This window comes from Eucalyptus grandis, chromosome 5 (assembly GCF_016545825.1).
Source record: "Eucalyptus grandis isolate ANBG69807.140 chromosome 5, ASM1654582v1, whole genome shotgun sequence".
Lineage (NCBI taxonomy): Eukaryota > Viridiplantae > Streptophyta > Magnoliopsida > Myrtales > Myrtaceae > Eucalyptus > Eucalyptus grandis.
The window spans coordinates 19,261,049-19,276,468 of record NC_052616.1 but is presented as its reverse complement, the minus strand read 5'-3'; the positions used below and the strand labels follow the sequence as shown (position 1 = coordinate 19,276,468).

The 15,420-nt window shown below is 41.0% G+C and overlaps 1 protein-coding gene across 1 annotated transcript; it reads right to left on the bottom strand.

The window, feature by feature from the left end:
• Nucleotides 1-3,570: 3,570 nt before the first annotated feature.
• On the bottom strand, nucleotides 3,571-6,940 carry LOC104444438. The gene is made up of 4 exons (XM_010058108.3): nucleotides 6,499-6,940; nucleotides 6,153-6,308; nucleotides 4,930-5,038; nucleotides 3,571-3,979 (listed from the first exon to the last, which is right to left on the bottom strand). The coding sequence occupies exons 1-4, from the start codon at nucleotides 6,859-6,861 to the stop codon at nucleotides 3,783-3,785; spliced, it is 825 nt and encodes a 274-aa protein (XP_010056410.2). The 5' UTR covers nucleotides 6,862-6,940; the 3' UTR covers nucleotides 3,571-3,782.
• Nucleotides 6,941-15,420: the final 8,480 nt, after the last annotated feature.

Genomic DNA, 15,420 nt, shown 5'->3' with positions numbered 1-15,420 from the left:
CGTTGAATTCTTCAAGCGGCGTGGGAGACTATAGGACCATCGGTCTGGCGGCAATTTGGGACTTCTTTATTAATGGTCAGCTTCAAGGAGATCAATGCAACTATCCCGACTTTAATCCCGAAGGTCCCTAATGCGTCAACGGTTAATGACTTTCGGCCCATAGCATGCTGCAACACTATATATAAGTGTATCACAAAGATTATTGCTAACAGGTTAGCTGCTGTGCTCCCTTCTATAGTTAGTCTTCCTCAGAATGCTTTCGTGAAAGGAAGACGCATAAGCGATAACATTATGTTGACCCAGGAATTGTTTAGTGACTTCCATCACAATCCTTATCGGCCTAAATGTATTATCAAGGTTGATTTTCGTAAAGCCTACGATTCCATTGATTGGAACTTTATTCGGCTTACTTTGATGGCCTTTGGATTCCCTGCAGTTTTTATTGACCGCATAATGGTGTGCATTCGGTCGCCTAAGTTTTCTATCTCCCTTAATGGTGAACTGCATGGTTTTTTCTCAAGTGGGAGAGGAATCAGGTAGGGTGACCCTATGTCCCCTTATCTCTTCACTCTTGTTATGGAAGTTTTTACTGGAATCATCAATACCCAAACGTCCAAGGTGGGCTTTGATTTTTTCTGGAGATGCAGAGCGACTAGACTCTCCCACCTTTTCTTTGCGAGATGATGTACTATTGTTCTCCGAAGGTAATTTGTCTTCTTTGTCCCCGCTTCTTGGATGGGATTCAATCTTTTGCTAGCTGGTCTGGGCTTAAGCCAAATTTCAACAAAAGCGAAATATTTCTATCGGGTGGCTCTCAAGCTCTAAAAGATTCCATGGTTAGTACTTCTGGCTTTCAGTTGGGTTCGCTCCCTTTTAGGTACCTCGGTGTTCCTATTGTGTCATCTAGATTAGGCAAAGTGGATTGCATATCTTTGGTGAATGCTATAACCTCGAGAGTCCAATCTGGACGAACCGGTTCCTCTCCCCGGCCGGTAGATTGCAGGCTGATCAGATCGGTCTTGCACTCGATTCGGGTTTATTGGTCTAGTGTGTTCATCCTCCCCTCTTCGGTCATAAGACAAATAGAGAAAATATTTCGCCAATTCCTTTGGAAAGGACCAACCCTTGGATCAGGGGGGCGAAGGTCAAATGGGATGAAGTCCGCCTACCCAAGGAGGAAGGTGGCTTGGGTATCCGACCCATCCGGGTTAGCAATATAGCTTCAATGATTAAGCACTTGTGGCTCCTCTTTATCGATAAAGAATCGCTTTGGTGCAAATGGATCCATTCCAACTTCATCAAACATAAGAATTTTTTGGTCATCCCTAGACCTACCATATGCTCTTGGTCTTGGAAAAAGCTGCTAGGCCTTCGAGACTTAATTCAGCATCAATTTATGTGGCGAATAGGCAATGGATTATCTACATCCTTTTGGTTCGATCATTGGCATCACCGGGGGCCGCTCTATAAGCTTTTCACAGATCGGAATATATACTGTTCTGGCATCCCTCGGCTTGCTTCTGTTGCTGCTGGTATTACTGCCCTTTCCCTCCCCTCTGCAGTCTCGCTGGCCATTATGGATTGGGATGATCCTCTCCCAAACCTCAACAACAATGATGACAGGCTCCTATGGCTGGGCCATTCTTCAGGGATGTTTACAACGGCTTCTGCTTGGACACTTCTAAGGGCTAGGGGCCAGCTTGTGCCTTGGTCGAGATTCATTTGGAGTTCTTCTCTTCCCCCCCGGTATCAAACCCAGTTATGGTTGATCACTCGCAACCGATTACCGACCCAGGTAATTCTGTTTGCTCATGGGAGAATTCCAGTCTCCTCATGTGTGTTCTGTTCCTCTAGACCTGACTCTGTTGATCACTTGTTCTTCGGATGCCCGGTTACAGCTAGTCTAGGTGCTTTCTGGGCGAATAAGTGTAACCTCCCATGGCGGAATTCTACGTGGAAGGATAACTTAGATTGGGTTATCAAGCATCTCTCGACTCTAGCTTCTATCAATCGGTGGCTCGCTTTGGCTTTGCCGCCTTATGCTACCTTATTTGGAAGGAGAGGAATAACATCATCTTCCGCAACCAAACCTTATCCCTCCCGGCTTTAAAGGAACATCTTCGCATGGCTATCAAGGATAGAGCCTTTATCTTTTCGAAGGTCCCGGATACGACTCGTAATAGAAGACTACAACTCAGTTGGGGAATCCATCCTTCGATATTTGACTGAGGTGTTTCATTTTGAGTAATGAGGCGTCCAGTCTCTTCAGCTTTGGATGCATCCATGGTGTCCCTTCTTCGCTATCTTTCAATTTCCTGGTTGTATTCCTTTCCCCTGTGCGGGTGCCTTCGTCTTTCCCCTTCTCTTCCTTTTTGGCTGTTGTTTAGCCTTCATCTAGCTGCTGTTTCTTTCGTTCCTCTCTATGCAGCTCCTTCCCCCTTCCCCGGCACCCTTCCACTCGCTTGACTGATTGTCTTTTGAGTGCAAGCCTTGGTGCCAGGGTCTATTGCTTTATAGGTGTGTAGCTCACCGGTTCTTGATCTATTATATATTTACCCTTTACCAAAAAAAAAAAAAAACAAAAAGAGAAGATATCACTTGCGGTTTTCAATGGTGGCCCTTTGCGGAGGTGGCCACAATTCCTAGATCTAGGGTTTTTCCATGGCCTTTAATTAATTGAATTTTCTATTTTTTAATTTTATAATTTAAATGAATATCATATTTATTTATTCATCTTATCCTAAAGTGCACCAAACACTTGATAGGATTAGATATGTCCGCCTTTATTATCCAAATGATTTAATATCCTACTTTATCCTATCCTATCCTGATTATTATCCGAACGACCAAACGTAACCTAACGGTATTCACTCACACACATCCTTTGAGGAATTTGCCCAGGTGCTGTTTTGTCAGTAAAGTTAGCCACATCAGCCGCTTGCCATTTCCCTCCGATTCTTAGCTTGGTCATTATGACACCAATCGTACAGCTGTGGCAGTTAATAGTTGTTTTGAAATTAAAACCAGCCGCATTAGCGGCATTTGTCAAGTTACCATTTTAGTCAGCTAAGCCAATATATTGGTCGCATGCTGTTTTTCTTTGATCACTGCCTTCCACTCTTCATATCGAATAATCAACACCACCGTCAGATTTGCCATCCTTAGACAAACCAGATCCTAAAATTTCGTTGTGAACAGACATTGGAAGCCCCCACACACGTTCCCATGTCACACTCCACCTTAGATCCATTGAGCTCACGTATTTTAGGGCATTTCAAGTGTTCTCAGCACTATTTAGACTTGTATCTTCTATGCACTTGAGTTTGAGGAGATGCCAACAATATTTAGATATTTCCTAAAGATATTTAAGACATTTCACTTGATTTTTCATATCTCTTAAAATGATGTGTATATCTAGGAAATTTTCCACATCTCCATTAAATTATGTTTATTAGTTATCTTAGATAATAATCTTATAAAGCATACAAATATGCTGATATACTCTTCTTTATGATACACAAAAATATACTGAAAATTTCTCAAATCGATTTTTTCACATATATTTCTTATCTGATTAAACTTTCAAATTTAACAGTGACCACGTAAGTCGTGATATAAAGAGGATGAGCAAACATAATTTGTCCTAACATCAAAATGATTCAACACGAAAAATCCCCAAACCTAAAATGATTTAACACGACCTCCAAATGACAAGAACAACATAGAAAGCGACTCAAACCCTCTGAAATGCTCCATCACACACCGTAATTGCAAACACCAGTTCATGCGTATTGAATCGGCTTGCGCTTGATGCCGGTTTCCTCGGGGTCCGTTGCAATCTCAAATTTATTAGCGGTGAACGAATCGCCATTCCTAATAATTTGCCTCTTGAGACGTGCGCTCCCACGGTAGCCTATCTTTAAGTCGTGCCCTCTTGCCTCCTTCCAATATGTTGAGACCACGATCCTCACCGCATCCGCTGCATTTGAAGCTGGTTTAGAAATATGTCGAAACATAAAAACACCTCAACTTTTCATGCCATTGTCACGATGACTGGGTACATGCACCGGGATGTGTATAGGAACAGTTGATTAGCTTCAATGGTGCAAATAGGTCAAAGGTGCATGCATTTGGACCAAGTCTATTCTAAACATTATTTGAACTTGAGCAGGTCCTTAAAATGCTCAAAGGACAATAAATAAATGGGAGATCCGTCTTGAGACGAGAGATCTCATAATATTACCTCCCGTATTCCCACTCACCTTAAAAGAAGAGCTTGGATGGGAATTGAGGGATCTTAAGGTGGTGAAGGTAGACATCACGTTATTACCGTGGTGCTGGCTACCGTCAGGTAGAGGAGTATAGTAGCTCTCTACCATTGGGGTGATGTAGGCTGGTGTCAAGTCAAGACCACTACAAGGTAAGCAGAAATTTAACCAGCTGTTCACCTTATACCTAGGTGCGCATGGGGACAGTTGAATCTGACAAGCGCCATTCTAAATTTGAGTGGACCCATCAGCTTCAATAGTGCAAATAGGTCAAAGGTGCATGCATTTGCACCAAGTCTATCCTAAGCGTGCTCTATGATATTTGAAGCACCGTTAAAAGGACATGGATTTTTTAAGAAGTCAATCTTTTCAGGCAATACCATAGCCATATGTATACCCTACGTAATTTGGATTCAAATTTGATTAAATTTATTACAAAGGGAGAAACTATGTGCCAAATCATTTTTATTGAAGTTAGCCATATGTATACCCGACATAATTTGGATTTTAAATTTTGATTAAATTGATTACAAAGAGAGAAACTAAATGCCAAATCATGTTTATTAAAATAGCCAAATATGTATGCCCTGCACAATTTGGATTTTAAAATTTGGATTTAATTGATTAGAAAGGAGAAATGAAATGCCAAGTTGAAGCTCACCATGAGTGACGAACAGCAAATTTTCTTGAGGGTATTTGTCAACGAGGTAGTGAATGGTGTGGAGGTATCGATCTCTCGCCCTGGATTCGCTCTCGCCCCATTGTGGCAGCTACACCAATTTAGATAAACTCCAAATTAGACCATGCAATTACACGTACATATACTAACACCATCTAGATTCAAGGCTGAATTTTGAAGGGTAATAACCCACCTTGAGATGGGGCCGTTTGAGCGATTTATGGTGCGTTTGGTAACAATTTTATTCATAAGAACATATTTTGATCAGAAATGATTATTTTTTATTTTGTTTTGAAAACAATTTTTAAGCAAAAGAACGCGTTTAGTAATTATACAAAATTTCTGATTTTGGAATAGAAAAAAAAACAAAAATGTGTTTGGTAACTACATAAAATTTCTATTCCAATTCTAAAATTTTATCGATTATAGAAATTCTATTGATTAATTATATTTATACTAAGTAATAAACATATCAACTAATCAAATTTTTATTAAATAATAAATAATAAACTATAGTATAAACTATAAATATAAATACTAAATAATAAATTAAAATACGAAATTAAATATCTATTCTATAAATAGCAAAAATTTCAATTCATACTTCAAATCATTTTTTTTTTTATTTTTAAATAATTTTATTAATTTTTTTTTCCTTTCTTCTTCTTCTTCTTCTCGCCAGATTTGGCGAGGCCAAGTTCTTCCGTGGCTGGGCTTGCCTCTAGTGAGTTCACCGGACCTCACCTCACGAGCCCCCGGTGAGCCTTCGGTGAGCTTGTTGGATTGGTTGTTGGCGACCGACGGCGGTGGGTGGCGGACGGGACAGTGGTGGTGGACGGCAACCGCAGCGGTGGCGTAGATGAAGAAGAAGAAAAGGGAAGAAGAAGAAGAAGAAGAAGAGAAAGAAAAGAAGAAGAAGAAGAAGAAGAAGAAGAAGAAGAAGAAGAAGAAGAAGAAAATGGATTGATTCTTAGATTTGTTCCGAGGAAATTTTTTTTTTATCAAACACGATTTTGTTCTAAAACTACTCCTTGTTTGGATGGTTACCAAACAGGCCTTTAATCTCAAATCGCTCCAAACTCACCTGCCGACAATCACATGTGACTTTCTGTGACTTTGTCGGGGGCATTTTCGTTTGGGGCAATGCTTGCTAAGCGATCAGAATTTGATTTTTAAGCATGGTATGCCATATCAAAACCTCCTACCTCCTTGAACACCCGGTGCGGTGTGAGATCCACGACGCCGGGCGGAAATGAAGTCTCAAGCTTCTTTATGTCAAATCCCCATGAATCGCGATCCGTGGGATGATACCACATTGCGACGTCATTGAACACCTCGCTCATTCCATATTCTATGGATACCTACAAAAAATTTATTGGGCCGGCACTTAAATATTTCTTCCTTCTTATCTCAGCACATCGTTCTTTAGTGTGCAAGAAAAGGTCTTTCGAGTTTGAACTAAAAGTCTAACACGGAAAGAATTATATTGCAATAGATCAAAGCTGAACTTAGATCAAGAACTTTCAGCGGGATTAGGAGAGAATACTCCACCTTGATTCCTGATGTTGATGAGTCGGCGGAGTTGCCATCGTCTAGCGCAATATTTGTGGTCTCCTTTCCCTCCGTGGAGAGACCAGCGATCAGCTCCCGTGCTGTCTCGATGCACCGTCGGAATGGCGATGTGATGATTCGGTGGATTGGAAACCTGAGCTCGGCCTGGAGTTTCTTGCCAGTTTCGAGTGCCTTGATCCGGCCCGCGTTGGTCAGTGGAGCGTCCCATGGCTTGGACTCGTCGAAGTTGTGGTCTGCGTGGTTGCTGTGGTCCGTGTAGTCATCCGCGCGGTCGCTGTGGCGCATCACGAGAACGTGCTGGGAATGGCCGGTTAATTGCTCGGGCTCGATGGTCGACGCCATTGCAAGCAGCGACTTAAGGTCGTGAGCTATTGTGAGCCGTACGCTTGGAGAGCAGAGGGAAGATGAGTTTCAAGTTAAAGCATAAGGTGTCTTGGTGAGCCAATGATTAGGAATACATAATATAGAGAGATAAAGGTCATAGCTCACGGATTTTGATCAATAAAACAGTCGAACAGAAAGGTTGGACGGCTGCCGGTGGGGACGCACTGCCGTTTCCATTTTTTATTCTTAGTGGTTGAAAATGACCTATATATTTAAATGTTACCCACAGTCGAAAAATATAAAATGCATATATTTTCTCTTTTGGTAATATAAAGGCTCAAGTGTAAAGAATTGCCTACTTGGAGATCCATAAAACATCATACAAGCCCTATGGATGAATTAAGTTCGGTTTTGACCTCTATAGCTTTGACTTCCATAGGCGATGCTGATCAAGAGCAGATTGCATGAAGTGGGTGGAATTTACATAAGCGACTTCCAATTCTCGAATAGGAAATGCCCTAACGTGCCAACCAACTACGTTAATTTCGAGGGGTTAAACTGCGTGTATTTTTGCAGCATGGTCTTATTAAACATAGAATGTCTCTTTATTTTAATAAGAAATGTGTGTCTACTAAGACTGCTTTTATAAAGTTGTGATATGGTTTGATATGATAAATTTTCACCACTATGAACATAGACGTTCACTTTAACATCATTTGATATACTGAGTTTGCAGACCTATCTTAGTACTTTAGTCAAGCATGTACAACCCACTTCAAAGCTCATAGGTTTAGTACCATCAATTATGGGAGATGGGGTTGGTTTATGTAAGTCGAGACGCATCTTACGTAATTAAATAGGGTTATAATCCAACATGGACTATCATAAAGCCGATCGTGGATAAAAAAAAAAATTAAATAAAGACTTGCTAACAAAAGTCGTTCCCTCTAAATTCCAATAATAAAATTATCAATTCACCCTTCTGGGCTGTTGGCAGAGTGATCAACGGTAGAAAATAGTTAGGTCAAGGGTACTGTGGACAACCAGAGATTGCACGCCACATTTGACTATTGGTTTTGTCATATCATGATTTTTCCATCATGTTCGAGAATATGAAAAGCATCAAACGTGAAATATGAAAAGCATCACGTTGACCATATCCACCATTAACATATATGGCCAGGTGGCCCAATCAAATGAGGGGAGTTCCTAAATTTGCTTGGATTTTTCTGCAATAAATGAGGTGTATTACACTAAACCAAAGGCCATGTCGGGGCTGGCCCCTCTGCTCTCTCAAGTTGCCCATTCAATTGAGTACGGATTGAAAAGAATTGAGTTGATGGAAAGCTAAATGGAGGAATGGAATAATGGAAATTGTATATTGCTTTCTCATGTCAAATATACAAGTGTACAAGCCTATTTATGATACATAGAGTCTAAATAATTTAGGGAATAATTGTACAGAAAAGTGAAGAAAAGATTCCCTACTATACAATATCAATCAAGGAGTATCACATCAGCTATATGATATCAATCAATCAAATCATATCAAATCTTGAGGCAACGTTATTTCCAACACTCCCCCTCAAGCTAGTGGTTTGTACACATCAAGAACACCCAGCTTGCTTAGAAGATATCCATGTTGCTTGTGACACAAAGGTTTTGTGAATATATATGCAGGTTGCTCTCGTCCTTATTCCTTTTGTCTTGATCACTCCATCCCGTATCTTGTCCCTGATAAAATGACAATCGACCTCTATATGCTTTGTTCTCTTATGAAAAATTGGGTTTGTTATAAGTTTGAGGGCTGCATCATTATCACAAAATAAGATTGTTGGTTCCTTTATCCATACTCCAAGATCACGAAGCAATCCTCTTATCCATACGATTTCACAGCTGGTCTTTGCCATTGCTCGATACTTAGCTTCAGCAGATGATAGTGAAACAATTGATTGTTTCTTCATTTTCCATGAGAGTAGGAATCTCCCAGTTTGACACAAAAGCTTGTGACAGATTTTCTACTCATAGGACAAGTGGCATAATTTGTGCCGCAATATGCCATCATTTTCATGTCATTCTTTCGAGATAGTAGTATTCCTAAACCAAGGCATCCTTTCAAGTACTTCACCATTTTAGTGCTGCATTTATATGAGACTGCTTTGGATCGTGCATGAATTGATTGAGAATTTGTACCGCGTAGCATATATCAGGTTTGGTTATGGTGAGATAAATGAGTTTCCCGACAAGTCTTTGATATGTAGAGGGATCCTTGAGCAGAGGGTCCTCATTCAATGGTGATAATCCCTTGTCATATTCATATGTTGTTAACTTGATATTTTGCTCAATTGGGATGACTGCTAGTTTGGAACCTGATAATTCTTGTTTCCGATATGATCTTTAAGATGAATTTTCGTTGACTAAGGCAAATTCCTTTGTTTGATTGCACAATTTCTATCTCGATAAAATATTTTGGGGGTCCCAAATCTTTTATATGAAATGTGGAATGCAGTTACTTCTTAAATGCTTTGTTGGTAGATGCATCATTTCCCATAATGAGTATATCATCAACATATATTAGTAAATAAATGGATGATGTACCTTGGTTCCATGTGAATAAGGCATAATCATATCTTGATTGTTTGAATCTTGCAGTAGTGAGTGCATTGGTGAATTTGGCATACCATTGACAAGATGCTTGTTTGAGCTCATATAGGGATTTGCGGAGACGACATACTCTATTCTCTCCCTTTCTGTGTAATCCCTGGTGGAAGGTCCATATATATCTCCACTTCTAAATCCCCATGAAGAAAAGCATTATGAACATCCATTTGATGTAGGGGCTAATCTTGGAATGTTGCAATAGACAAAAAAGATCGAACATTAACCTCTTTTGTGACTAGAGAAAAGGTCTCATGATAATCAAAGCCCTCCTGCTATGTGAAACCTTTAGCCACCAACCGTGCTTTGTAACATTCAATAGAGCCATCAACTCTATATTTAATTTTGTACACCCACTTACATCCAATTGGCTATCGATGAGCTAGGAGAGGAACTATATTGCATGTGTTGTTGTTCATCAAGGCTTGTAGTTCATCCACCATGGCTTGTTGCCAGTGGGAATCTTTAACAGCTTCAGCATATAAGGATGGTTCTTGTTCTTCGGATGTTCTACTAATGCAACACATATGTTCTGGCGATAAATGAGCAAAGCTAACATATGAGGAGATGGGATAGTGTGTACCTGAAGAGCTCGACATAGAACAAACATAGTCCTTAGTCCACGTGGGAGGTCATATTGTTCGTCCCGAACGTCGAGGAGGGGCCGGATTGGACTGGTCATTATTAGATTTCTCCGCTGAAATATTAGCTGGAGAAGTTGGAGAAACAACCACATGATTTTCCGATTGATAAGTGGGAGAACTCTCTGACGTATGCATGTCTTTGTTCATTTCTAGTGATGAATTGGGATCTTCTTCAGACATGTGAGGTGCCATATGCGGGTTTCCCACTTGAGGAACTAAAATTAGTTGTGAAGGGGACATGTCTTCTTCACTCAAAAATGGAGGACACTGACTAATCTCATTTTCTAGCCCCTTCGAGGATGCGTTACTTTGAAAAGGAAAAACACCCTCATGAAAAAAACATCCCTACTAATAAGAAACCGTCCAGTCAATTGATCAAGAACCAAATTTCCTTTTTGAAGAGACGGGTATCTCGTAAATATGCATTTCAGGGCACGAGGACCCAATTTGTACCGAGGGCCCATAGTAGATGCATAACATAAACATCCAAAAACACGAAGATGTCGAATGTTAGGTCTCTTACCAAAGAGCATCTGAAAAGGTGTTTGTCCATTCAAGATTTGATTTGGCATCCAATTGATTAAGTAGGCTGTTGTGACCACATAGTCTCCCTAGAATGTTTCCGGAATTGAGGCTTGGTATTTGAGGGCACGGGCAACTTCTAGGAGATGACGATGCTTCCTTTCAATAATCCCATTTTGTTGAGATGTATAGACACAAGAACTTTCATGTAGAATGCCATTGGATGTAAAGAACGAGGAACATTCATGATTAAAGAAATCACGGGCATTGTCAGTATACGAACTCGTTGAACGGATTTTTGAAATTGATTTTTTTATTAGAGTAATGAAAACCTTTAGATGGGAAAGGACTTGGGTTTTGGACTGCATGAGGAAGACCCAAGTTGCACATGTGTAATCATCCACAATAGTGGGAAAGAACCAAGACCCATCACAATGAGGCTTGTGATATGGTCCCCAGATGTCCATGTGCAATAGAGCAAAGACTTTAGTAGCATGTGATGTACTTTGTGGAAAATGAAGACGTGTTTGTTTTGCTAGTGGGAAAATAGGACACTTAGGATGGGGGAAGGAAGCACTGTGACCCAATCATCAATTAGACAAAATATTATTATTGATATTAGCATTACACATGGTGCCCTTATTTAAGGGAAAACAAGAAAAATCAATGTTCTTGGGTAATGCAGCCCAAAAATAAAGTCCATCATGATTGTTACCCCAGCCCATCAGTTTTCCAATCGAAAGGGCCTGAAAGAAATAGACATCGGAATCAAAGAAAATTCGACAAGAATTGTCTTCACAGAGTTTGGATACATAAATCATATTGAATTGAAAGTTGGGAATGAAGAGAACATTTTTCAATGTGATGGATGGATTGAGGCAAACATTTCCAATTTTAGTGATAGGAGTGTCATTTCCATTGGGAAGACGGACTGAAGTATTGTGGGGAGGTTTGCAGATTTGAGACAGAAAACGTTCATTGCAAACTATATGGTCACTAGCACCTAAATCAATAATCCATGCCTTAGCTGAAATAGAGTTTGCAAGACAATAAGATGTAATTGCATAGTTGCCCACTTTGTCATTTGTTTCTAGCTGATTGAGTGCACTCATAATTCGCTGGAATTGATCCTGATTAATAGGCTAGTTGACCTTAGCATTTGCTGCAATGGAAGTGTTCTATTCTTTTCTCCCCTTATCCATCGGCTTGCCATGCAATTTTCAGTTCTATTTTTTTCTCCCCTTATCCATCGGCTTGCCATGTAATTTTCAACATTTCTCCTTAGTGTGATAAGGATGTTTACAAAATTCGCAAAATTTACCTTTTTTGCTTGAATTTTGACGAATTAATCTGGATGACATGGTAGGATCTCGGCCATTGGAGGTTTTCCATGCGGGTGATGATGTGGCTAAATCTCCTCCGTCCGATTTAGGCGCTGCCAAGATGATATCTTGGCCATTAGATCTCACTCTGAATCTTGGGCCGTTTGATCCATGGATTAAATCCTGTCCGCCCATCTGCATTAAGGCTCTGGTATGTCTTGAATCATCGAATTGAAAGGCTCCCATCAAATCCCGTCCGTCCATTTGAAAAAGTGGGTTGTCTTCTTCACCAACCAACCCTAGCGCTGCAAATCCTATCCGAGAGAGTCCTCCATGGGCGTTCCGTTCCTTGCTCCGGTGCAGCTCCGTCGTTGCTTTCGCTGCCAAGACGACGCAATCTCCGGTCTTCAAGTACTCGTGGAGGCAAGGCATTGGGATTCTTCTTGCATGGCAAGTTGGTAAATGTGTCCAAGAGGTGAAACTGGATCCATTGCAAGGATTTGGCTCCGGAACAGCAGGTATGTCTCGTTGAGAATGAGTAAAAAATGTGTTGCCTTTTCTCGCTCTTTGATTGCTCGGTATTGAGCTAGAGTAGCTTTGGGACCCTTGAGCTTTTCGTCCACCATTTCCAGCTCGTTCCAGATAGGGGTGATCGGTTCCCAATTTTGGGAACCGTGGACCGGACCATCGGTTCTGGTTTGGTCCAGTTCAGTCCAATAGGATCGGCACTTTCTTTTTTCACTAAATAACGACCATTCATTAAAAAAAAGACCATGCTCCGGACCGATCAATCCAATTCAGTTCCCGGGCGATCTAATAAAACTACTCACACGTGTTTTCACGTGCAAAATATCCAAACTTCACTTGCATGATTATTAGTAATAATTTATGTGTTTCACTATTAATTTTAAGCATAACTGTGCTTGGCTTAGGTTTTATAAACAATCTCTCTTCTATGCTTTAAATGTTTAGTCGATGTTAGACTCTTTGAGGCTTGAAGTGCCTTGTCATTTGCAAGTGATGGGAGCAAGAGAGAGAGTGAGCATGAGGAACTCCTAGAGCCTTATCCCACATCGAGTAGAAAATAAAACTAATAAATAAGTTTTCTAAGAGCTTTGGTGGTCTCTTAGCCACGTAAGAGGTTGTTACCTCAATTGCAATTCTGATTGCAACAAATTTCATATATAATATTCATATATTATATGTGTTAATATATTATATGTATATAAATTATATATAAAAAAAAATTGGTCCGGTCCGGTCGGTTCGATTGGTCCGGTTCCACCTTGGAATTGGGAACCGGACCGCCGACCGTGGGAACCGCCAAAACCGGCCGGTCGGTCCGGTCCGGTCAGTCCCGGTTCGGGCGGTTTCCGTTGCACACCCTAGTTCCAGAGAGCAGATAATTTGTTAAAAATGGTGGTAATAGAATATTGCCCTGTTTTAGTTTTGATAGGGCTTGGGTCAAATTGAAAATTTTAGCCCTATCAAGCTTCCCGTACATCTCCCGAATACTATCCTAGATTTTCTTCGCATCTTTGGTCTGTGGGAGTCTTGTGGCTACCTCCGAGTTGAGACAATTTCTATCCACATTCGCATGAGTTGGTTGCACTTCCTTTAGTGTCGTGCAAGTCGCTCGTCGGATGGCATCTGCACGGTGCCATCAATAAATCCATCTTTATCTTTCGTTATTAGGGCACGTCGGAGCTCTCGAGACCAAACGGAGTAATTCTTTGGTCCCGTGAGTTATAGGGTAATTAGGCATAGTTTCGGACAGTTGCCGGTGATCGTGTAGAGGGCGTTGCCTAGTTCTGGCTGGCCACCGATGGTTCCAGCAAGTGGAATGAAGTTGGGGCTAAAAATGGAGACGAGTTTGCCTAAACCCGAACCGGTTTGATTCGGGAATTGCGGGCTAAAAAACGGAGCCGGGTTTGCCCCAAAACCCGGTGGACCCAAATCGGTTTGATTCGGGAATTGCCAACCTGACCTAGGCTCGGGATTCAAACCTTCTCCTGGCCCACTATTTTCAACGGAGCACATTTGGCCCGGTTGAACTTGAATTGGGACCCATTGAACATATGGCCCTGGAAAAATTTGTCTCGAACGAGCATATCCTGGGATTGATTGATTTGGATTTGGTTGTCTTTTTCTCATCTCCTCGGGCTGGTTCTCTTCAGTAATACTGGGATCTGAAGAAGGATCATTGGAGGAGTTGTTGGACAGACTGGAATTTGGATTATGATTTTTTGGTATTTTTGCTTTGCAGGTTAAAGTTTGCCATGCGGAAGCTTATTGCAGAAGCTCTAATACCATGAAAGGAATTGAGTTGATGGAACGCTAAACAGAGGAATGGAATAATGGAAATTGTATATTGCTTTCTCATGTCAAATATACAAGTGTACAAGCCTATTTATGATACATAGTGTATATAATTTACGGAATAATTGTATAGAAAAGTGAAGAAAAGATTCCCTAATATACAGTATCAATCAAGGAGTATCGCATTAGCTATACGATATCAATCAACCAAATCATATCAAATCTCGAGGCAACGATATTTCCAACACATATTAGTTGATATCTAAGAAGTATTACGCACACACTTAATACTAATTGTTTTTGAACTCTGCTATATGTCCTTTATTGACCTCATTTCTCGTGAATTTTGGAGATTACCAAATATTGTATAGGAGGGACTATGTCGTAACTCCTCAATATAGTGTAGGTGCATCGAAAATAGGTTCTTGGGAAAATTTCAAATAAGGGTATGAAATGAACATTATTTAAAATAATAGCTCAAAGTGCCATTATTTTCTCAAATAAAGTTATGAAGTGGCCATCAATTTCAAATAAGGGCTTAAAGTAGTCATATTAGTTTCAAATAAAGGCCCGAACTCATTGTTTGGTGAAGGGCAATTTAGTATTTTAATTTTTTTCCTTTTTTCTTTACAAACTAAAAAATATTTAACTTTTTTTAAAAAAAAAATAGAACACATGATAGGGAGGACTTCCTCTCGTTTGTGGCCGTCGGCCCATCGTTGATGGGGTGGTGGTGGGGTGGTTGACACTTGTGTGAGGGCTGGCAACTCTCGCTGACTAGAGGTGAAGGCCAGCAAGCCCTTGCCAAGGATGGGAGAGGGCGGCGATCCTCTCCTAGATCTACGCGAGGGTCGCCCACCCTCACCCCGATCGTTGGCCCTTGCGTAGGCCTAGTAGCACTCGCTTAGCACCCCCTCAATCTGGGCAATGAGGTCTGAGGGCTTGGGCGATGAGGTCTGAGGGCCTGGGCGAGGGCTAGCGATCCTCGCCCAAATCTAGAATAGGGTTGCCACCCTCTCTCGTCTATGGTGAGGTATTGTTGGCCCTTGCCTCTAGTTGGTGAGGGTCGTTGAAGACCTCAATGACCATCGTGCTACCCCATCGGGGATGGG

Coding starts and splice junctions, on each gene's coding strand:
- LOC104444438 (XM_010058108.3), bottom strand. CDS start 6,861: ATGGCGTCGACCATCGAGCCCGAGCAATTAACCGGCCATTCCCAGCAC. Junction 6,309..6,498: donor CATCAACATCAGGAATCAAG/GTGGAGTATTCT, acceptor AATTTTTTGTAG/GTATCCATAGAATATGGAAT. Junction 3,980..4,929: donor TTTGCTGTTCGTCACTCATG/GTGAGCTTCAAC, acceptor CTTCAAATGCAG/CGGATGCGGTGAGGATCGTG.